This window comes from Cyprinus carpio, chromosome A24 (genome assembly GCF_018340385.1).
Source record: "Cyprinus carpio isolate SPL01 chromosome A24, ASM1834038v1, whole genome shotgun sequence".
In the NCBI taxonomy this organism is placed as follows: Eukaryota; Metazoa; Chordata; class Actinopteri; order Cypriniformes; family Cyprinidae; genus Cyprinus; species Cyprinus carpio.
The window spans coordinates 20,793,833-20,819,430 of record NC_056595.1 but is presented as its reverse complement, the minus strand read 5'-3'; the positions used below and the strand labels follow the sequence as shown (position 1 = coordinate 20,819,430).

At 34.6% G+C, this 25,598-nt stretch overlaps 1 protein-coding gene across 3 annotated transcripts in view; it reads left to right on the top strand.

Annotated features, from left to right (window-relative positions):
- LOC109089489 (RALY RNA binding protein like) overlaps positions 1-25,598 on the top strand; it is a 118,506-nt gene that overhangs the window by 45,820 nt on the left and 47,088 nt on the right. For 2 of the 3 annotated variants that reach the window (XM_042714616.1, XM_042714615.1), the window contains exon 2: positions 22,837-23,099. In XM_042714616.1, coding sequence (XP_042570550.1) covers positions 22,844-23,099 — 256 coding nt within the window. In that variant the 5' untranslated portion in view covers positions 22,837-22,843. Of the gene's footprint in view, positions 1-3,940; positions 3,996-22,836; positions 23,100-25,598 lie in introns of all 3 variants that reach the window. The other variant, XM_042714614.1, reaches the window with a different exon arrangement.

The window sequence follows — 25,598 nt, the reverse complement described above, 5'->3', positions numbered from 1 at the left end:
AGTATTTCTAAGGATCTAATCCACTAATAGCGTTAATTCTGATTGATGCTGTTTGCAGGCTCGCAGGAAGTGGCCGAATTGTTTTCGTCTTTAACTCCTGACATCGTTTCTTGTAGCTTCACATGAAAAGAAATGCAGAGAAAGGGAGATGTCCATCAAATCTGGTGATTTTAGACAAACAGACTCGAGTCAACAGCTTCTGTGACAGCAAACAAGCTATTTAAATGAGATCAAGAGTGCTCTGATGGCACCGTGGTAATTACATTACCCAGCTGCTAAACTACAGCTTCACTCGCCACACTGCGTCTAAACAAACATCATTACCCACAATCCCATCAAGCAAGGATTTTCTATCTTTGACATCACTTTTCTTTCTCTCAGTCTATTTTGCTGTTACTCTAGCCAGCTGTTTTTAGCAATATTTTAGCCAGTTATTTTTAGCTGGTGTTTTCACAAGCAAAGCAAAAACACTTGAAATTGAAAATATGAAATGCCATAAAAGCTTTTGCAAGGCATTTTCACCTTGCTTGTGAAAACATTTCAAATATTTGGTGGATAACATTAGGAGACAGGGTGATATATTAAATGTTTGCAATATACTTTATATTATTATGTTGGCAGTATACAGTACAATTCAACAATATTGTGAATTTTCAATGGTTTTAACACATTTTGCTTTAGCCATTAACTTTCCTAAAGACATTAATGATCCATTTCATTGAATCAAATAAAAACACTTGTACAATGCAGCATTTAGAAATTTTTAGTTAAATTATGTTGTAAATATAGCAGTTATTGGAGCTCATAGCAGCTCCTGATTACGGCCACCTGCAAACACATTATGCACTTCTGTTATACAGGGCAAAATAACTGTGTTTGCCAAATGGAGGTTCATTTACACTCAATTTTGCACCAACAAAAACCATGAAGCATGTTATTTTTACAGAATCCAATGTTTGCATAGGTTTTTCAATGGATATAACGCAGATCAGAGACAGAGATGGAAGAGAAATACAAATGCATATGCAGTATGAATGTGAATATAGATGTGTTACCATAAAGTGTGTGTGTGTGTGTGTGTGTGTGTGTGTGTGTGTGTGTGTGTGAGAGAGAAGGGGTGATTGGCCTATTCCATCATAATCAGACACCCAAAATTCAATTCTTTTCTCCTCTGCATCTTACCATCTTGTCAAGATGCTGGATTGTTGTTGATGTATCTCCTCATTTTAGCCGCTGATGGAATTGTCCTCTGTTGTAACATCTTAATTAGGTGAATAAAAATGCAGGGGAATTGCATTTAGTATGCGTCGGAGGGTGTTGTGTACCCATACAGGAACCCCCAAGATGGATTCCTGCTGCTAAAATGCATCAAAACCAGAGATGCCATTTTGTCTAACTTGATATTCATAGCCTATTTATAACCTGTATCTGTTTTTGACCTGTCTCAGTGTGCTGGATACAAATACGGCTGCTTGACTTTTATCTAGATTTTATGACTCACTTAAAGTGAAAGTGAAATCAGAATTGACGCTATTTACTTTCTTAATGCACGTTTCTAGTCTTATTGTGAAAGATTCATCGGTGCATTTATTGCAGCTTGTGCAATAAATATTCTTGAAGTGACATTGCTTATTTAGGATGCATGGGAAAATATATAAATAAAAACATATATTTTAAAAACCATATATATATATATATATATATATATATATATATATATATATATATATATATATATATATATATATATATATATATATACTCAGTAACAAATTGAATAAACATTTATTGCAATAAAAAAATAAATAATACATGACAAGTAGAAGATAATGTAATGTAGCAAAATAAAATAATGTAAACAAATGAAAAATTATTATATAAATAAAACACAATGGTTACGCATATTTATAATATACTTTTTTCCACAGTATAATTTGGTCTTTATGCATGAAAATATATAGCTACCTTTTAAATTTTAGGATGGGGGCCCCTTTGCACCAGGAGGATCATATTTTGGGGTCCATGGCATCTAAAATATTAAAAACCCCTGAATTAGACAAAAGCCAAATAACTATAATTAGGCAATATCTTGCATTCAGTCTGGCTCCTTTCTGGTATGAATAATTTCTCATAATAAATATTCTAAGAAGTGCACATTGCTTATATAATTTCATATAGTTATCCAAAATATTGGCATTTGAAATTAGTGCACGTTATGATTGAATTTAGAGACTGAATCTCTTGAAATGTAATTGATTACTGGTGACAAAGTATACAGAATATAGTTTGAAATCTGCAGGAGATATTTGAGTTTCCCCAAGACAACTCTTCTTCTGTCGTTTTAACTCAGTACAGTGCTATAGAATGGCAGAAATATTCAGCGGTGCATCAGATAAGGTCTTAAATCCCTTTTAGTGCCGTGTAATTCCTATGAGTACGTGCTGTTCAATTTTTATTAAATCTATATTTGGTATGTTGCCTGCGGACCTGAAGAGAAAATTATGCTCAATTAAATTAGTCATGTTGAAACCCCTAATTAGCCATGTTCCCTGATAAGGAAACCCAATGTGAGATATTGCATTTAACCTCATCTCACCCCGATGCTGTAAATCTCGATCCACCCCAATTCACACAGCAATCACATCATCAGGGAGGCGGCTCCCACCGTGATTTGCAACTCTTATGCAAATGTCTGAATCATTACAATCCTTCCAGGGAATGAACTCGAATGATTGGTGATGACATTAGAAATCAAGGCGTGGCTATGGGTGGGAAGTACCAACCCGAAAAGGCCACTTGCCCATCCAATAGATAAACAGCTAAATTAAAGTAGCTGAAACGGTCTTTTCCATGTTGTTGTTTTTTTTTTTTTTGATTATTGGCTATTATTGTTAGCAGATAGATAGATAGATAGATAGATAGATAGATAGATAGATAGATAGATAGATAGATAGATAGATAGATAGATAGATAGATAGGAATTAATCTATGTAAATAAACTTGAATGGAATTAAAACCATGAAGGGCCTGAGGATCCTGCTTAAAAAGAAGACGACGACCTTCTTGTGTCTGGAGATAAAACCTGAAGAGCAGATGAATGCCGAGCGAAAGGGTCTCTGTGAGGGAAGTGGAATCATCCATCATTGGCTACAAACAGGTTGATAGCAGAGCTACACAAGGCTAATTAGCTGAATCCGTTTTTCGTCAGAAAAACTGACTCTGAGTCAGTGGTCTGACCCTATCTCAGCCGACCAGGTGAGGAGAGACTTGGGTAATCTTCACACAGGAATCTGCCCCGGGGTGTAGGAGATATGCTCCAGTCAGCTCTGTTGAGTGTTTCAGGCCTTAATTTCCCTCCCATTAAAGTCTGCAGAAGCTGCCTCAGGTCTGGAAGACTTCCTGCCGTGTTCATCTTAACAACCCTATAGACTGCACACCAGTTGCTCTTCCTTCACACATCATTAATATTGTTGATAGGTTGGTCTTGAAGCTCCGTCCCCTAGTCACAGACCATCTGGACTGGCTGCAGTTTGCTTACTCTGCACAAGTAGGTGTAGATGACAGATTCACACAATTAAATGCCACGATTATAAAACACTTGTATGATACGATTGCATCCTAAAGGTCATGGATTTGATCCTACTTTGACATTTGAGAGTGTATTGATATTTGTGTTCAAGTTAAAATTGGCATGAAAATGTTCTTCCATGCTGCTCCAATGTACTGTACACTAGCATTCAAAAGTCTAGGGTCATACATACATTCTTAAATGAATATATGTATATAAAATATTGTAATATATGTGTAGGTCATTTATAAGTTTGTTCATATTGATGTTTACATATAAATCTAATACACCTTAAAGTTTAAACTGTGGTGTATTACTCATCCCATATCAGTTTCTTATTTTATTTTTAATTTTATTGCTTTTTTTTGACAGATATGAAAGAAACCAGCTCAAGGACATCAGTATATACAGTTCTCCAGCAGCTCAGGTTTACTGCTCTTTAATTTGACTTTTAATGCACTTGCACTGGTCTCAGTGAGGTCATTGGATAGATTGTGTATAAGTCTATTGAGAGGACTTTACCTCATAATGGATTGATACAATGGATTGTATCTATCTATCTATCTATCTATCTATCTATCTATCTATCTATCTATCTATCTATCTATCTATCTATCTATCTATCTATCTATCTATCTATCTATCTATCTATCTATCTGTCTGTCTGTCTGTCTGTCTGTCTATCTATCTATCTCTATATATGTTATATCTATATCGTTTTATCTGTTGCTTTATGACTTTCAAACAAGATTTTATCAAGTAAACATTTGAAATATGACAAACTTTGCTTTTCTAGATAAAAATGCAGTAGGCTTACAGCTAATAATAACATTTAAATTCATTTTACTTCTACTTCCTTGCATTCAAATTATAGCATTTCTACATCTTGTTTGCTACCTCAATTCACTGTAAATTGAGAAACGGAATTGAAATTTAACAATACTAAGAGCAATTTTAGCAATACTACTATTAGCAATACCAATAGGCTGAATTTGTAATAGTATACTAGAATACAGTGCTCATGCAATTTTTACCTATCATTATTTGGCAGAAATAGTAAGAGGAGTGTGCTAGTATGCTATTCCGAATTCAGTCATAGTAATGCTGCTTTAGCAAACAGTATTTATAAATGTGTGTCTTAAGTCTCCATGTCCACTTCACAGGCAGATTCCAAACTTTTTGTCTCTTGGGACCAGAAAAAGCTAAATCAAAATAGATTGTGATGGTACATAAACAAGGGAGAGAGAGGGGAATGTAGGGCTATAATTTGAGCACAGGAGAGAGGGAAAATATTTCTTGTGCAGTGAGTGAAAGGGACTACAGAGACCCGTTTGTCTGAGTTTGAAAAGCTGCACCCTGCCATTAGGACATTTTTTGGGGTAATGCAATGAGCAGATCCACATGATGTGGCCGCAGGGGCCTCTCATGCTGCCTCGCGGACCACCAGGGGCCCCTCCAGGCACTGCAGTGCTCAGAATGGCATCACGGACTGTCTCAGGCTGCCAGCTTATTGCTGGCCTGGAAAGATTTGTGTTTGGTCAGCTGCTAGAAAAGTGGCTAATTAGCTCTGTCATTTATGGCTAAAAAGCTGACTAAATGAGAGGCCGGATGGCTGGAAACTCTCTGAGGGACAAACGAGGAGACATGTAGCTCAGCGAGAAGCTTCTTATTCCATTAGCCTCATCTAATTTGCCATTTTTGATTTCCCTTCCTCTCTCTCATACTGTACATCCTTCTACCTCCATATCCAACCCAGGCTCATTGGAAAAAACATGCTGTGTTGATATTTCTGCAAAATTATATTGGTCGTTTCGCAACACTTTCAAAGTGAAATGTCCATTAAATTCTGGAAGAAGCGAATTCAATTTTATCCTAAACAGATGTACATGAATCTGGCAACGTTATATTTTCATGTTGCTTTGTACAGAACCAAAGTTCATATTTAAAGTATGCTATTTTTATACCCTTTATATTCTTTTATCAATCTTTCTGTCTATCAATCATTCCGTCTATCTACATTTTCAAACTGAAATGTCCAGTGAGAGACACTAAAAGAGATCAGTTTTATTGAAAACAGATGAATGTGCATCTTGCAAAATTGTATTACATTGTTATACATATTGTGTTAATTTGGAAATGAAATGTCTGGTGAGTGGTGATAAAAATGCTCTTGTAAATAATGTAGCATCTACAGTAAACCTTTCCCTAAACCTAATGATAATGTTAACAAAAGCGAATTTGAGAGATATATATATATATTTATTTATATATATATATATATATATATATATATATATTATTTATATATATATTTGATGATGCAAACATGCCATTTTTGCTTGTTTCTACAAATCTTTGAACTCTTGATTGTGACCTGTGTTCCACGAAATTTGTACCCGCAAGTGCAATGTTATACAAGGTGTGCTACTGAGCAAGTTTACAATGTCAGAAAGCCATACAAATGCAGTTGGTTATGTGATGCAAACATAAAAATGTAGCTATTAATTTACAAATCATGCACTATGGCAAAAGCGTTTTGAGTTGTATCATAAGTCTTTAATCGATAATCTGTGCCATAATCATTATTTATGTGAAAAGGCAATAAAAGTTGGTGTATTACTGCCACTAGTGGTAATTTTAGCTGGAAACTGCATTTAATTGTATGTATGGGTATGTTTTTTAGAGTTTTCCTGAAATGGAGGCACAGGCACGTATTTCCAATGAGCCTGCCTAGGTTGTCCATTTTCTCCAGTTTCTGTTTTCATTATCCTGTGCTTTAACTCTAGCCTTGAATTACCCTGTAGCCGTCAATGAATCCACCTCAACTAATAGATTCATCTCTAGCTCTGCTCTGTCCAGTTGTGTTATGAAACATCAAGGTCTATTTCTGCTTTACTCGCATGAGCAAAATGCATTTAGGGCTGTGGTAATCCTGAAAGCCTGGTGAGAGAGATACTACACCAATAAATACAGCCGCCCGGCTCAGGGATCTAATTAAGAAATGAAGCACAACATATAATTTAGAACCAAACAATATGCAATTTCCCCTTCAGCCTCTTAAATTGGTGTAAATGATGTCACCCTGATGGCCAACCGATCCAGTAGTAGGGGTTGATGTCGGGGCTCTGAGTCCATTACGACTAACCTCGTCTTTCAGTTGCTCTGTGTATTTCTAAACCACAAGCTTAAATGCTGGGAATGGTGTGTTTTGAAGATGAGAAATGGGGAAAATTATAGATAATGAGAACATGAAGTAGAGAAAATAAGAGAAACAGTTGTGCAAAATCTGTGTATTGTTTACCAACCACCCACATACTGATTAAACTATATACGGCACTATCTAAGATGGTATATTATAGCGTTGCATCATGCTTATAATTAACTGTGTGTATTAAGCATTATTCACACTCGCTAATTTGCTATTTACCTGCCACAATTAATTTTATTTTATTAAAAAGAGAAGAGCATTTTTTTTATTTCATTTTAATTTATTTTATTATATTTCAAAAACTTTTAAATTACTTTGCATGACAAATTTTAAAATCTCCCGATATTTACAGATGAAATATGCAATAATGCAAATATGCAAATAAATTAATTAATTAATAATTTTTAAATGGTGTACATTATGAATTCAAAATAAATGTGAAGTACTTAATTCAAATAAATTTAAAATAAAATTCAATTTTTAAAAATTTAAATATAGTTTGGTAAAGCATGTGCATTCGCTTTCACATTTTCACATTTTATACAACATTTGTATTTTTTATTTTTTTTCCAGTGTATCAGTGGATGCAGTTCTTTCTAGTGTATTCCTCAATTGTATCTACTGTATACCATGACCTTAAATGGTGGAAACTGGGAAATGATAAGTAAAAAAGTAAAATAAATTGTGGTAACACTTCAGATTAGGAAACACAATGTATTATTAACTTTGCTTATTAACATACATATTACTAGCATAGTGGTTGTTTATTAGTACTTATAAAGCACATATTAATGCCTTATTCTGTATGACCTTATTGTAGATCTCTTAACCCTATCCAGTAACTAAACATAACTACCACAGCAACTACCTTACTTAGTTTCAATAAGCAGGAAAATTTTCTTGAGGGAAAACACTTAGTTAATAGTGAATATGTTTTTGCCTAATCTAAAGTGTTACTGAGATTGTCTAAAAACCTGTTTGGATCTTTAGAGTGGTTGAGTATTGCTTTCACTGTCCTGTTTTAGTGCCATTATGAATATTTAGCTTTGACTAAAGCAATTACTATCTTTTCTGTGGTGGAGAGAAATGTCTAAGCATGCATCATGCCTTCTAATTAGGAGCTGTAGTGGTGAACCAGTTTTGTTGGAGCATTTAATGTTACCTGGATGTAATATCACTGATGTTTATCCACCAGCCTCAGAAGAAAAACCTTCGATCAGATTGAAATCTGAAGGAAAAAAAAAACAGCATTTCTACAAGACATTCTGTTTAGAGCCGTTCCTAGTCCTGCCTTTTATTCATCACAGAAAAACATCTCAAGGGCTGAAACATCAAAGAGCTGAAGGCATCAATCACATTAAAGCAAGACGAGAGTGACTTGCTGCTGGAATAAAGTATCTGAAATAAAAAATAAAGATGTTCTTGTGGGCATACAGTGGGCGGATGGGCTGTTGGTTGGTTTAAATCAAGTATTTTGTTGGGAATTCATTATCGGACTCCCAATAGCATTGTTCATTTACATGCATTGCGTGCATTATTTTCTCCATTAAAAAGTATCCAGGTATTCTGATGAAATGAACATTTTAACAGAAAATTCTGCTTTTCTCCATTTCATTATTTGATGAATTATTGCTGTCATGATCAATGAAGAATTTATGCAAACATCCTTTTTAAATGAAGCTCTATACATTAATTGCATCAAGCAAAACGCGCTGACTTTTGAGAATAAACTGTAACTTATAATAAGCTTAATTTGCATATAAAGAATGTGTGTTTGAGCAAAGAAAGAATGACAGCGACTTAATTTAAATATGCAAACAACAACCTATCAGTGCAGATGGCGTTTTGTTAAGCTAAATTTTGTGGGTGGTTAGTGACTAAGATGTTTTGGTGCTGGAATCTCATGCACAAAAGTGTCGCAAGTGTTTAGTGAATTGCTTTTCGACTTTCAAAAAGTCATTTTAAAAAGCCAACATGAGATCGGAGATCCAGGAGGTGTCCGAGAGTCGAGAGACAATGTGGCGGCAGGGACAATCAGGGTTCGTAAGCAGACTGGTACAGCCCTAAATCAAGCCACAGATATTTATGGGGATGCTAATGACAAGTCGCTTTTTAATGTCAGCTCTCAACCTGTGATTGCACACTGGGTTGAGTGATTTGGATGTCCTGGCAGTTGTAATTATCCTAGTGTCTTCTGTCAGGCTAGCAGGGGGCTGAATCTACGTCAATTAGACTGGCTAATGTTCTCTCTCTCATTCATTCATTCTCGTCAAAAACTTTTTTGTGGTTTCTTGAAGGGCAAGAAAGCACACGGCCTTGTCGTTATGCCCTGCCAAGAGTGGACTTGTCATTGGAAATGTTTCCCATTTGAGATTTTTTTTAATATCCTTTGAGAAATGTAGGGGCACTTGGTTTATGGACATCCCTTTTTGTCCGCTCATTTTTCACTCAAGTTCATGTTCGGTTCATGCAGTGACTCAGAGCCACTAATGTGTTCAACTGAGGTCAGACCTTCAAACACTAGCCTGCTCCATTATGTGTGCATCCCTGTTCTCCGTCCATCATTTATGTGTCTTTGTGGATGGTGTTTGAGAGGACAGACTATTCTTGTTCAGAATTGTAGGCACAACATGCAGCTACGGTATATATTTTTTGTTAGTGTTATTTGCCAAAGAAAGCAGCACTTTTACCATTGCTCTTATGGGTTAATGACAGAAAAATGGTGAATAAAACTACCTGTATTCGGCAGACGCTTTTATCCAAAGCGACTTACATTGCATTCAAGACATACTTTTTACCAGTTCATGCATTACCTGGGAATTGAACCCATGACCTTGCATTGCTATAGTAACGCCACGCTCAGGGGATACCAAAGTGGGCTTGAAAGTAGAAAATGAAGGTTGAATTTTGACTTGGTACTGTATCCAACCATGTGTCTACTATTCAGAAGAGCACAGCAGCTCAGTTGAGTTTTGCAGAGGTTCGCTAGTATAAAAATCTAGCTCCATGTTTTTATTACCATTTTATTAAAATTACTGGTTGTAAATTGTGAGATTAATCACTTTTGATCACACACTCAAACTTATTTTATTTCATTAATATATTATATTGATATTTTCTTTTTCTATACATCTATCAGTACTCTTAAGGGTAGGTAAAAACATATTAAATATTTTCCAGATAATATGTATTAATTATATTTATATATTTATGAAATGTTTATTTGTATATTTATCTGTGATAATTATATATTTAATAATATTTATTATTATACACTCTGTCCAAGAACTAGGGTCAGGAACAATTAAAAAATTATTGGGATTTGTATTAATTCAGTCAAAAGTGACAGTAACAACTTGCATTATATAAATGCTATTCTTTTGAACTTTCTGTTCATCAAAGAATCCTGAACAAAAAAAAAATGTATCACAGTTTCCACAAAAATATTAAGCAGCACAATTGTTTTAAGCATTTATAATAATAAGAAATGTTTATTGAGCATCAGATCAGCATATTATTGTTTCTGAAGGAGCATGTAACACTGAAAACTGGAGTAATGATGCTGAAAATTAAGCTTTGAATCACAGAAATAAATGACTTAAAAATACATTCAGATAGAAAACAGTGACTTTAAATTGTAATAATATTTCACAATATTACTGTTTTTACTTTGGTCAAACAAACGTAGCCTTGGTGGGCAGAAGAGACTTCAAAACATGAAAAAATCTTACCAACCCCAAGTATACCTGCCTGTACCCATCTATTTTAGGAAGGGGTATCATTACATTTCAGGGTCAACAAAAAGTTTGAAAACCCCTGACTCATTATGCATACACAGAGCGAGAGTATCTTGTCAAACTAACACATCCACAGGCAAGTGTAGAGCAGGATTTGCACATAAATATGTACAGTATGCATGTCCACACATGCACACACACGCACACACACACACACACACACACACACACACACACACACACACACACACACACTGGTACATACACATACACTCTTACCTGTTGCATTGCAGTGATTCTCTGCATTCATTTCAACTGTGGAGAGCAGTAGGGTGCATACTGCTGCTCTCCGAGTCACACTTTAAAGAAATAGTTCACGTTCTCAATGGAACACAAAGCCATTTGACTTTCAGCTGTGGTCATTTTGAGCTCAGCATGAAAAGAGCTTTACTGGGGCATTTCGGTCCTTGGTAGTGCAACTGAAGCAAACAATCAACTATGGGTGGCAAGGCACTGTCAAAAGATCTCCGGGATAAATTAGTGGTCAGGAGATGGATACCAAAAAAAATCAAATGTTTTATCAATGCCTAGAATCACTTTGAAGTCTATTATTAAGAAGTGGAAGGTATTTGGTACAACACAGACCCTCCCTGGATAAGGATGTCACTCCAAACTGGATGAAAGAGCCGGAAGAAACTGATCAGAGAGGAGACCAAGAGGCCATCAGCAACTCTGAAGCAGTTGCAGGAGTTTATGACAAAGAGTGGTCATTGTGTGCATGTGACAACAATATCACACATTCTCCACAAATGTGGCTTGTATGGGAGGGTTGCAAGGAAAAAGCCACTCCCCAAGAAATACCACATGCAGTCACGACTGAGCTTTGCCAAAACACACCTTGAAGATTCTGAGGCAGAAGAGACTAAAATGGAATTATTTGGCCTCAACACCAAACGATATGTCTGACGGAAATCCAATACAGCTCAGCATCCAAATAACAGCATTCCTACAGTAACGCATGGAGGTGGTAATATGCTGTTATGGGGAGTTTCTCTGCAGCAGAGACTGGAGCACTGGTCAGGATAGAAGGAAAAATGGAAAGGCCAATATACTGTCAAATTCTTGAGGAAAATCTGCTGCCATCTGCCAGAAAGGTGTCAGTGGGAAGAAAGTTTAACTTCCAACATGACAGTGACCCAAAGCAAACAGCAAAACTGAGCACACAGTGGTTAAAGGAAAAAAAGGTGAATGTCCTTGCATGGTCTAGTCAGAGCCCAGACTTGAACACCATTGGGTGTTTCACTTGGTTGAACTGAGTGAATATAGCTGGATAAAGCATAAATGGTGTGCGTCTTTACTTCAGGCTGCAAAGCAATTTTTTTTTTTTATTATTATTTGAAAGTGGGGTGATTCTTTTCTATACCCCATATATATATATATATATATATACACACACACACACACACACACACAACCAGATACAATAGGGAACAACAGAAATGGGCAATGGGGAAAAAAAAAAAATATATATATATATATATATATATATATATATATAAATATAATACATATTGTTTGATATATACAGTATTCATATTTGTACATTTAATAAATCTAGATTCTCCATATGATATATATATATACAAATATATATATACAGTATATTGGCCTGAAAAATATATTCCAGTATATTCAAGGCCAAGCCTTTTACACTGTAAAATGACGGGCTAAATAAATAAAGAAAAAAACATTTTATCTAAACATTAAGGCTGTAACATTAAGCAGTGTTTACCTGTCACTTTGAAATGCTTTGTATTTTTGCTTTTAATATGCATGGCTGTCATTACTGTGAGCCGCTTTCCACTGCCAGAATTTTTATCCAATTACCTCAGAGTGCCTTTGCTTCTCGCTCCAATCAGAGCAGCTGATAACAAACATGTCATCAGACTGTCAGAGTGACAGTTCATATGAGAGAGCAGCTGCCTCTTTCGCTGTCAATGTTCAAATATTTATATACGCTCTTTGGTGCATTCTAATGAATGTAAAGTCTCTCTTTGTCCTGCATTTTGTGCACTTAGAGATAAGAAAACAGTCCTTTTCTCAACTGTCAGTCTGTAGCTCAGAGTGTTTAATAGTTTTAAATAATTTTAATAGTTCTTAAATAATGATGAAATAGCTGTTTAAACTAAAGTAACTTGTTTTTATGTGGGTGTTTGTGAGGATTGAATGTTCTCATTATAAGCAGCGATTATGGTTTACGTGCAGAGCTGAACGTAAACAAGCTGTAACTCATTCTCATTAAAACCTTCCCTCTGATTACTTTGCATTCACCTTTATTTCAGACGGCTGCGGTAACAAGTTTGTGATAAATGAGTCAGGAGTGTGCTGAACAAGACATCAAACAGCTGTGTGATCATGTGAAACATTTGCTGTAATTCTTCTTGTATGTGATTAAGTCATTGTGTCATGTTTAATGTCTGTTTGTCTCAGGTACACAACAGAGAGGAAGAGGCTTTCCTGCAATACGCAACAAATTAGTGGTGGTTGGTAAATCTCAGAAAACAGGGCCAAGTGTGAAAAAAAAAGAAATCTGGATTTTTTTTTTTTTTAAATATAAAACAAAAGATAAAAAATTCAATTATTTTAGTGATCAATGTTTAGTTAAAATATTTAATTAATAATTAGTATTATTAATTAATTAATATATGTTGGTTTTTTTATTTCATTTATATGTTATTGGTGGTGGGTCAATCTCAGAAAACAGGACCATGTGTGGAAAAGAAAGTCAGGTTTTTACAACATTTAAAAAAAACTATTGTTTTTGTTATTTCATAAAAAAATAATAAAAAAATATGCTATTTTTTTTTCTTAAAAAACAGGACCACGTGTGATAAAAATGTGTGGAAAAACATGATTTTTAATATAAATCTATATTTTTTAAATAGATACAAATTAAAAATGTACATTTTTAAAATAAAATTAAAAAATAATTTAAAATAAATAAATTTAGAAACAAACATTTTTGGTAATTAATATTTATTTAATACTATTTAAGTAATAATTAGTATTATTTATTTATTTAAATGTAAGTAAATTAAACATAATTTTAGCATTAGTGGTGCTGGGTCAATCTCAGGAAACAGGGCCATGTGTGGAAAAGAAATTCAGGTTTTTTTATTTCTAATTTAAATATAAAATTTAAAAAATGTATTTAATAATTAATTTGTTTGTTGATTTATTTGTGTATGTTTTATTTCATTTCAGAAATTAAAATTAAAAAATATGTTAGGATTATGGTGGTGGATATCAGATATCAGAAATCGGGACCATGTGAGAAAAGAAAATATGTATGTATGTATTTATTTATTTATTCAGTTTAAAGGGTTACTGCAGAACTAGAACAAGAAAATCCCCTGTTATTGTGATGGGGAAAAAAGCAAAATTAAAAAGTCATGGGGACACAAACGGGTCAAAGATGACACTGTTTCATTAAAATGACCCTCACTGACTTCTTTCCTGTCACATTGAATCCATCTTTTTTGTGTCACTTTCCCCAGATCTCCCTGTTTGTGGATTTTCCCAGAAATGTCATTGCAGTTAGTCAGAAACACAAGCCAGGCAATTAAGTCCTGTCATTGACAGCATTTCTTCAGTGTCCTTTTGATAAGAGCGCTCTCGGGCATTTAGAAGTTCCATCACCACAGACAGTCATTCCCCCCATCCATCCATCCCACCTCCTAAATCAATCCCCCACCGTCCCTGACATCAATCCCCCAGTGAAGGACAGCGTCATTTGCTTCCATGTCGATTGATTCTGGACTTAGTATCCGGAAAGTGCAGAGAGCTGTAGAGAAGACAGAATAAAGCGAGGACTTCCATGCATTCTGGTCTGAAGGTGCTGTAGAAAAGCAATAAACCAATATGAGTGCTGCTTGCCTGTGTATAACTGTGATTTTAGAGTGTTTTGGTTTGTTGCCAGGATGTTGCTTTGCGGTTTTGGGTGGTTGCTTATTGGTCCGATGCAGAAGTGCTGACCTTCAAATCAGTGTATTATTCTAGTCTCGAAATATGGCTTGGGTTTCTCCTTCAGTGTAAGTCTACAGGATTTTTGTTGCCCATTTTGTTGCTCACAAATTGAAAATCGTGAGGAAAGCAACAGCACAAGCAGCACGATTTACGATAGCAATTGATAGAACTAAAGTTTACTAACTTCCCCTTTTAAACATTGATGCATGATTTGGCAAGCTCTATAAAATTAAACTGTTTAGTCACAGCTCTGTATATTTTAGCAGCATTTTAGCTTCAAACATGGCCTCAATCAGATTTTTGAGCTAGAATTATCCATTTTATAATGTTAAAACTGTTGTCATTTATCTTGACGTGAGAGCTTGTGTTGCCGATATTGTTCCCAGCACTTTATGAAACAGCTTGCGACAGGGATGTATGTAATACACTGGCATCTTTCTGAGTGACTGTCAGCAGTGAAGGAAAGCCTCTGTGGCAATGTTCTCTGGTGCAGACAGCTCTCCACTTCTGTATTGCATTTCCACAGCTCGCTATTTATTCCAGTGGAATCAAAAACAAAATGCAATGTACTGTACAGCTGCTATTTTGATGAACACCAAAACTTATATTAGAGGTATTAGAGACCCACATTTCTTGTAAACCTCTTAAAATTATATGATTATAATAAGTATTTTTCATTTCCGATCTTAGTTTCGACTAATTATTTGATATTTTATTATTATAATATTTCATTATTATACCACCTGATTAATTATTTAATATTTTATTAGCTTAATCAAATTATTATTAATGAGATAAGACTTGAATAATAATACTATTAAATATTTATTTTTGTATATATAATATTATTGTTGTTGTTTTAAATGAGATTTTATAAAATAAAAAGTAATTTTATGAAAACTCCAAGTCTTTCTTTCTTTCTTTCTTTCTTTCTTTCTTTCTTTCTTTCTTTCTTTCTTTCTTTTTCACTTTTATAAAGAATATCTCTTTGGGTTTGAGACTTTAATCTTTGCGACTTTACAAACAGCTTTCAACACTCCAAAGACAAAGGAAAACATGAAATCGCATCATATGACCCCTTTAATAAAACACACACATACATATATGCATACTGTACATATACTTAACATTTAAAAGAATGATAATTATTATTATTATTATCATTTTTAAATGAATAAATACTCAATTCAAAACTACAAACCAGCTCTCTGTCTCAGTACACCCCATAGATTCTTTATAAAAACAGTAAAATATCATATTAAAATGTTTGAGGATAACCTAATTAATATTCATGAGTTAAGTCTTTGTTATGCTTTGATATCAAGACAGCACGTATCGTTTTGCCTGAATCTTGCATACACACTCGTCTCTCTCTCTACCCAATGGCATTATGGGTATTCCTGCCAGATCGTGATCATGACTTAAAACCCTTGAAGTTTGAGGAAGCACCTGGGGTGTTTGGGTAACAGTCACATGGTTGTAACCCTGTGGCTCTGCTCGCTGTGCAGTTAGTGTGTTGGACTATCACACGAGGTGTAGGAGTCTCTCTCCTGTCTTCTCTGCGTGTGATTGAGGGGCTTTTCGGGCTGATTGCTGCCTCAGTTCTCTAGTGTTGCACGGCAGGGTCTCAGCAGAGCCACACACACATTCACTGAGTTTGAAATCACACAGGATGTCAATTGGAGGGGATTCTGAGACTTTTAATGAGCTCACAGAACATGGAGGTTTTTAAACTTAAATCCTTGTCTTTTGTGGTTAATGAGCTGCCTGTGCTCAGATCCAGACGTGCTGTTACTGGGACTCTACTGTACTGTAAAGGGCTTCTGCAGTGTGCGGTTTATATAGTAACACATACACACACCTATCTGTTTTGAGTGGGCAGAAGTGGCAGTTCTGGTTCATTTGATGCCCTTGGCGAGATAAGGAAAATATTTAGAACTGTTAAGATGTATGTATGTATGTATTCATTCATTCATTATTTGTTTATTTTTATTAATTAATTAATTATTTTATTTTATTTGTATTTTGTTTTATTTATTTATAATATACACATTATTATTTCAAATATTGTAAATTAATAAATGTATTAATTATTAAAATATTTAAAATATTAATATTTTAAATTGGAATACAAAAAAATTAATAATAAAAAAATCCAACTACACACCAACTGCAAATACTTATTTATTATTAAAAATGTGATTTATTTGTTTATTTATTAACACGCGATCATCCTTAATTTTTTATTGTATGAAAAAGAGCATCTTTGACAAAATGTTGCGGTTTATTTTTTTTTAGCATGTGCTGCATGAAGCTTAAAATATTCCAGTGTTTCAATAAATAATGCAACAAGTACATTTATTCAACTAATACCTGAAACGCACAGCACCTTGATGTTAAAATCCAGCCCTTTATTTCCATGCACTAAATATGTTGAATTTAAATAGCCACAGCACAGCATCACATCAGCGGAGATGGTGACAGGCTCCACTGGATTGCGGGTGGTTAGTGAATAAGGTAGTAAATAAGGGGCTTCGTGAATTCACCCTTTAGCCTACATTCATTTTTGCAGATGTGTGATCAGATCCGTCATGAAACGAGAATAACGTGAGGACAATTGAGAATCCCGAAACCAGCTGCCGTAAAACACGAGCCAGAGAGAGATCAGCTGACAGATGCTGGATGATCTTCTACAAACGCTCCACACAAGGGATTTATCTGATAAGAGGGGCAATTTAACACATCTTTGCTGATTTGTGAATGCTCTCGCCTCCCTGTCCAGTACCAACAATATGGGTGCCAGTGCAAAGGCTCTAAATTACAGGCTGCTGATTTGCTGACTGGAGAAGGGGAAGGAGGGAGAGGAGGCCTCTGTTCTTCTGAAAGATCGAGGTGGTGTAAAAGCTCTAACCTTATGGCACTGTAAATGGCCCTGGACATCAGTCACAGGAATGTTCTTAAGGGGACAGGTGGTACAGAGGTTGTATATTTGCTATTGTTTATTACAGCAATTGTTCTCTGTCAAACTGCTTTTTTGGATTCGGCCACAGTTTATCGTCCATGAAACCCCCAAGAGCTGCATACCCAAATGAGAATGCTATTGTTCAAAGGTTTCACAGTGCAGGAGACCTCAAGGAATAATTCCCATGAAAATGAAAATCCTGTCATCATTTCCTCACCCTCATTTCCTTCCAAACCTGTATGACTCTGTCCTTCATGGAGCACCAAAGTAAATATATGATTTAATTCTCCACACAACAAAAATAAGTGGGAACTTGTCAAGATAAAAAAAGCACCTTTAAAGAAACATAAAAGTGTCCCAACTAACTTATCTGCACTATATTACAAGTTTTCTGAAGCTTTACGATAGCTTTGAGTGAGGAAAAGCTGAAAATTATAATCATTATTTTCTAAAAACCATTCCCTCATCTTTAGCTCAACAAATCTCATTTGTTCCAGGATTTGGCATAATGATTAAAACAAAATTTTTATTCTATAAAACAAAGAAGTAAAATGTTATTATTTTTATTGCATTATATGTTTAAAATTAATATTTTTTTAATTGAAATCCAAAAACATAATTTAGTAAACCAAGAAAAAAAAAAAAAACCTTCAACCGCAAACCATCTGCAGAGACATCAATGAAAATGCTATGTATTTGTTAACACATGATCAACATGCATTTTTTTTTTTACTGTACTGTATGTAAAAGAGATTCGTCGAAATGTTTTGCTCCAGGTTTTGATGTAATGATAGACACAAATGAGACAATTATTTACATTTATAGCCTGTAATGCTATAAAAGTAATGTGGATTATTAATTTACTCTTTACTCAAAAGTTTGGGGTTGGTGAGATTTTATTTGATTGATTGATTGATCGGTTCTTATTTTGCTGTTCTTCTTTTTAAACTGATGTTCCTTTCTATTCGTCAAGGAATCCTGAAATAATGTATCACATAATGTAATATTTCACAATATTACTGTTTTTACAAAAAAATAAAAAAATCTTACCAACCCCAAACTTTTGAACAGTAGGGAAACTGACTTTTGTCTGCAAAATTTGGTGTCTACAAATCTTTGAGGCATTGCTGAGATCTGTTCTGAAAGTCACATGTAAGATTACTGAGGTCTTTTTCTCAGGATAAATATAAGATTGGTTTTTTTGGTGATGCGGTCACGATTCATGACCTTAACGGTTAATATCTAAACTTGAGACCATACAGTTGAGTTATGCTAAAAGTCCACTTAATCTCATTTCTGTGTAGAAGAAACAACTTAGATTTCAAAGAATAATTATATTTTTCTTTCTGGGGGCAGAAGTGAAAGAGATGTAGTTGAAGAGAGTGCTAGAAAAAGAGGAATGTACAGGCCCGTGTTCACTGAAATGATCCCTGTCCAGCATAAAAGAGTTATTATTATTATTATTTCTATTTATTTATTATTTATGGCATGATCCCATGGCTGCATTGTGGCTTGGGAAATTACAAGAGGGCATATTTCACTATTCCAATTTTTGTCTCCATGAATGACTGCACACATGAGAGTGCGAGTGTGTCTGTGAGCGTGTCGGTGCGTGATTGAATGTGTGAGCCTTCAGCCAGCACCATTCCCACAATGCAGGTAACCTTGGCAACTAATCCTATTTACAGAGTATTGAATCCATTATTCAAGCATTTGGTCCCCAAGATAAATAAATCTAATCTTCATTTCTCAGTGACATTAGAGAGCTTTAAATTCTAACAGGCATTAAATGAAGACGTCGACACAAAATACTAGTGTTGTTTGGTGATCAGATACAACCTTGACGTGACACGATTTTTGTGAGTTTTCCTGTTTCACTCCAAACACTAACGCAGAACAGCTGCGTATGCAGAACTACATTCAAGTATTTCCTTTAATAACGGTAATGCATTAAAAAATGGTTATCAGGAACATGCTGTTTAGCATTCTGATAAAACTGATTGTCTTGAAATCTAATTTACATAAGTAAGCATATCATATTTACACAAATTGTAACTCAGACCCCCAAACTATAGCTATAAAGTTATTAAATTTTCTGGATTCAGTAAATTTACAGATTAGAAAGTGCTTGTGTGTCTTGTGTTTTTTTTTTTTTTTTAAACAAAACCCATGCGTGTGTGTGTGTGTGTGTGTGTGTGTGTGTGTGTGTGTGTGTGTGTGTGTGTGTGTGTGTGTGTGTGTGTGTGTGTGTATACAGTGTGCGTGTGTGTGTATGGACTATATATACCTTACCTTGCAAGTCTCCATTAACAAATGCTCAACAGTATTATTACCTAAAACTATTAAAAAAAAAATTTTCATTAATTGAAATAAAACATAAATCTAAAAAATTATATATATATATACATATGTGTGTGTGTGTGTGTGTGTGTGTGTGTGTGTGTGTGTGTAATGAAAAACTTTAAATGAAAATTAGAAATGTTGCTTTGGCAACTAACTTGAATAAGTTTAAGTTGGAGTATTAAAATTACTTAAACTGAAATAAAAATTCTAAATAAATTTTAAGACTAAATAAAAATATATAAAAATAAAAATGAATAAATATGATGAAATCACATCAAACTTATACTTATATTAAAATACTAAAAGCTAATTTAAAATAATAACAATAAATCCTATAATTGTATATAAATAATACTAAAATAAGACTCACGCTAAAAAATAAATCAATAAAATAAATCTCTTCGCACCACCTGATGGTGATTTTGCAAATGTTTTATGTGACTTTTCTGTTGTGGTAAAGGATGTTTGTTGACCCAGCCAGCATTTAGCCGACTTTTAACATTGAAATGTGTTTGATATAATATCAGTGTATTTTTTTAACATTTACAAAATGTTGAAACAATGTTTATAAATGGCTAAAGAATTGTTAACAAAAAACTGAATACTGAAATATTTACCACACATTGTAAAAACAAGACATTGTGATATCGACATTGATTTGATTTCGACATTGCAAAATTCAACAGTGAGTCAGCCTTAACCAATGACACTGTTTCATCATAAATAAACACTTCTGTTTATTGCAAATGATTGTGATGATACAGTTTGTAGTGCAAAAATAGACTTCTTGGGTGTTGACGCCAGTTTGCATCAACCAGAAGTCATTCATTTTTACTGCTACAATTTATGTTGCACTTTCCCTTGGCTGCATAATGTTATTTTTTAACATTCTTGCCAAAAATAAATCAGATTTCCGAAAGCTATGGTTACACAGCCCACCATAAGATTATGGCATCCAGAAATAGTAATGCCTACTAGTGACCAGCCGACCTCCAGTGACTGAAATCACTGTCAGTGTGAACGACCCATCAGCGCTGAAACTCAACACTCCTGCTGCTCAACAAATACCAAGTATATATTTGGGCAGCTCAACATGTCGTATTTGGTCCGCGTATTTGATTCAGACACACTGTCTCGCTAATGTCTCCGTGGAGCTGCGTGTTCATTCTTGCTGTCTTGTGAGAGTAGGTCGTTGACAGCGTGAGAGACAGAACATAATGCTTCTCTGTCTTAGACAATAGCAGTCACTGTCTCTGAATGTGTGTGTGTGCGGAAAGGGGAGTTGGATGACACCCAATGGGAGGATCTCGCTGCTGTTCTCTGATGTGAAGACTGACTGACTGTGTATTCACTGAGTAATACGGAGACTGCATAAACCTGAGGCCTTCATTTACTCTCTCTCAGCCGCGCGCCGCTCGCTTTCTCACCTTCACACCAGCGCACTCACAGAGATTGCTCATATTCTCGCACATTTATAGACACAAACACTAATAACCACATGCATCTCTCACGTACACACACCAGCGCTCACTCATATTCTCACATATTAGGTGTGCTGGGTGGTATGGATGTTGAAAATGCTGGTGCTGGCACTGTCGCTGACACAATCTTTTCAAAAAATCAGTAGGAACAAGTCTGTAGGCTATATACCATAAAACAGTAATTTAATTATTGTTATCGCTCCAATAGGTGTTCTTTTATCATGATAAGGAAACGATACAGAATCTTATCCAACAATCTTTATAATGGTAAAATGTGAAGGTTGTGTCAGGGACATAGAATACACTGCAAGTGCTTTTAGAGTGTTTTTTTTTTTGGAAGTTTGTTCCACTTTTTGGTGGATAGTTGTAATATTACAAAGGAATATTTCACCCAAATTTAAAAAATTGCTGAAATATTTATAATTACTAACCCTTAGGTCTCTAAGCAGATGAAGAGTTTGTTTCTTCATCAGAATAGATTTGGAGAAATTTAGCACTTGCTCACCAATGGATCCTCTGCAGTGAATGGGTGCCGTCAGAATGAGAGTCCAAACAGTTGATAAAAACATCACAATAATCCAGAAGTAATCCACACCACTCTAGTACATCATTTAATGTCTTGTGAGGTAAAAAGCTGCATGTTTGTAATAAATCCATCATTAAACATTTTAATTTTAAACAATCACTTCTGACCACAATAGTCCATAATCCATAATAATGCTTCCTCCAGTGAAAAGGTCCAACCCCTGTTGTCCTGTCACTTAAAAATCATCTGACATATTGGTTTTTGACTGTTTGTAAATGGTGCTTGAACTGTGCATATTTCTCACCTGATTCAGACAAGACAACTTTATCACTGGAGAAAGCAATATTATGGATGGAGGAATCATATTTTACTCATACTTTTGAACAGTTTAAGGATGTTTATTGTGTGTGTGTGTGTATATATATATATATATATATATCTTTTAAAGTGAGCAGGATTTACAACTAGTATAAAAAGTTGAGTGGTACTTGATTTTGCACTATAATCTGGATGTGACTGAAACATGTGGTTTATAGTGTATATCAGAGGTAGTTCAAGAGAAGTGGTTGAAAAATAAGACTTCATTTTGAGGATGCAAAGGCTACAAAATCTTTGCAATAATGTGCACTGATGAATCATTAACAATAAGACCAGAAAGGTTTATTATATATTGTTAAATAGGGTGAATTTTGATTTTATGTTTACCTAAATCAGAGGGAAATGTCAAGAGTATTTTTCAAGCCTTCAGACCTTATCATATCCATGACCCCAGTGTTATCATAAAATTGTTTGTTAGAAATGTAGTTCCAGAACTAAAAGATATCCTTCACAAAGTACTGTATAAAGATGCTTTTGCTCAAAATACATAACTGAAGACACTCTATTTTATTAAACATTCTACAGCGAAACAGCCTTTAAATGCTACACACACATTCACTTTATCAGGTGTTGTTGATGTCGTTCCCATCGTGTCTCTGCTTTACAGGAGAAGAATGACCGGGAAGAGTCAGACCAGCAATGTCACTAACAAGAACGACCCGCGCTCCCTCAACTCACGGGTCTTTATCGGCAATCTCAACACCGCCATCGTGAAGAAGACTGACATCGAGGTCATCTTTGCCAAGTACGGCAAGATCGTGGGCTGTTCGGTACATAAAGGTTACGCTTTCGTCCAGTACATGAGTGAAAGGAACGCACGGGCAGCCGTGGCAGGAGAGAACACCAGGATTATCGCAGGACAGCCGCTGGGTGAGTTCCTTTATGCTTTACTAAAGCTGTGCTCGACAGAACTGCTCTCTTTGCTCGGCTCTGCTGGACTGACAGTCCTTCACAGGGGCCTGTGTTGCCTGAGGCAGATCCTGAGTGCGTTTGATTACACTTTGTGATTCTTGGACATGCAAAGTGTTTTTCAGTGTTTTGTCAGTAGGTGGGAGAGACAAGCACTGTGCTACATGTCATTGTGGTGGCTTAGAAGTGACATTGCCTTTATTTTGGGTTTTACTGTAAAGATACTTGAGAAAATGGCAGTGGAACAAGAAATTTAAAGATGAAGTATGTCATTTTTTTGGATGCTACAATACTTATTCATCCGAAGCTTAATGTGCAGAGACAACTATAAGTAAACCATTTGTAGCCTGATTTCCCTAAAGAGTGTAAACACTATGGTCTTGTGGTGTTTTTAAAACAGCAACCAGGTTGGCTGGTTGGTTATTTATTTATTTGTTGGTTTGTTTGTTGTGAAAGACTGAAATAAGTACATTTTTGGATCCTGCTGTTTTTAAAAAACACATTTATTTATAAGAAAATGCCAAATGAAATTGAAATGCAATTGTAATTTTTCAACGAGTTTTTTAATGCGAAAATACTTATTCTCTCTTAGCTTAATGCATTTGATTATTGATTGATTGATTGATTGAATGAATTTGATCTTGCTGTTTTTTTTTTTTAAATGCTTGTTTACTTGTTTGGTTGGTTGGTTGTTTATTTATTAATTTTATTTGACCATTGTGAAAGACTGAAATGAATGAATGGATGGATGACAAATAAATAAATAAATAAATAAATGAATACATTTGTTCTTGCTGTTTTGAAAACACCACATTTTTTTAATTTATATATTAATTTTTCCATTGGGAAAGACTGAAATGAATAAATAAATAAACAAATAAATTTAAATGTATAGAAAAAAATAGCACCATTACAATATAGCAAGAAACAGGAAACCAATGGTGTGAGTTTTGGGGGCGGGGCTGTCTGTTTTCCTGACTAATGGCAAACGGAGAGAAAATAAATCATTATTTTTTTTGCCTTTTTGTTTGTTGACACATACATTACACTTTTTATTGAATGCTATAAAATGCCATCATTTTAGTATTTGTTTCTCAGAGTTTGATTTCTGAGCTTGTTTAAGCAGCATGTCTAACTTCGATCTATTACAGCATGTGCAGCATTGTGTTTAATCAATAACCAGTGGACTTGCATTGTCAAATGACTATAACATTCTGATATTACACTCACATATTTGTAACCTCCTGGGAGCAGCGCTATTAATACAGGAGGCCTGACACATTACTTAAACTTCTCTCCATCCTCATTATACCATTGACCTGTTTTAAAAAACACGGTTTTATTTTTGCAGTGGAAAACATTTTATACATAATGCAAAATATAGCTAGGGGACCCTCATTAGGAATGGCCACAGAGGGCCTGCTAAGATAAAATTTAGCTGGAGGTCGAGCTGTAAACCTGTGCAACTGCTCCTCAACTGGGGATTTTTACTAAATGAGGCTGTTTTAATAGATGTTAAAGTCAACATGAAATCAAAACTGAATGTTTACTTTTTTAGTAACTTGGCTGACTTCATCATTCCATCTCATTTTTCCATTCCTTTCCTTTAACTATCAGAAAGACATTTCATTATCCAATCAATTCCTGATGGAAGATAAATAGGGCCGTGTCTATTTAAACTGCATATAAAAATGCAATTTTTACTAATCTACTCACCATCGCCAATGTTTTACCTTTAATGTAGAATAGAATAGTTTTTTTTGCAATATGGATGTCATCGCTATTTGTATTCTATGCAAATCAGAAGCTATTTGTTGCTATTTTTACTTGGTGCAAACAGATAAAATTACTAGTATATTTTGGGATTGATACGATTTTTAAATGTTTTTGAAAGAAATTTCTTATGCTCACCTGTGTTTATTTGATCAAATATACAGTAAAAGTTATTACAACTTAAAACTGCTGTTTGCTATTTAAATATGTTTTAAAATGTAATTTATTCTTGAGATGCAAAGCTGAACTTTCAGCATCATTACTCCAGTCTTCAGTGTCGCATGATCCTTCAGAAATCATTCTAATCTTGATTTGCTGTTCAAGAAACATTTCTAATTATTACCAAAACACAAAACATTCCAAATACCTAATATCAAACCACAAAACGTTGAAACGTTTTTTTTTTTTAGGATTGTTTTTACCTTTTTAAACTTTAATGACCCACCTTACTCTTTTGTTCTCATTGAATATCTTTGACTTATAAATGTCACATTAGAAATTTTACTTCTGTAATTTCATTTCATGTTGAATTAAATTTGTTTTTGTGCAAAAAAAAAAAAAGTGACACTTACAATAAGTGCACAATGTGATGCCATTTCTTACACATGGACCATATTTCTGCATTTTACAGCTTGCTGGAGTTAAGCAGAATTAAATAGAATGCAGAATGTATGCATTTTCAACATC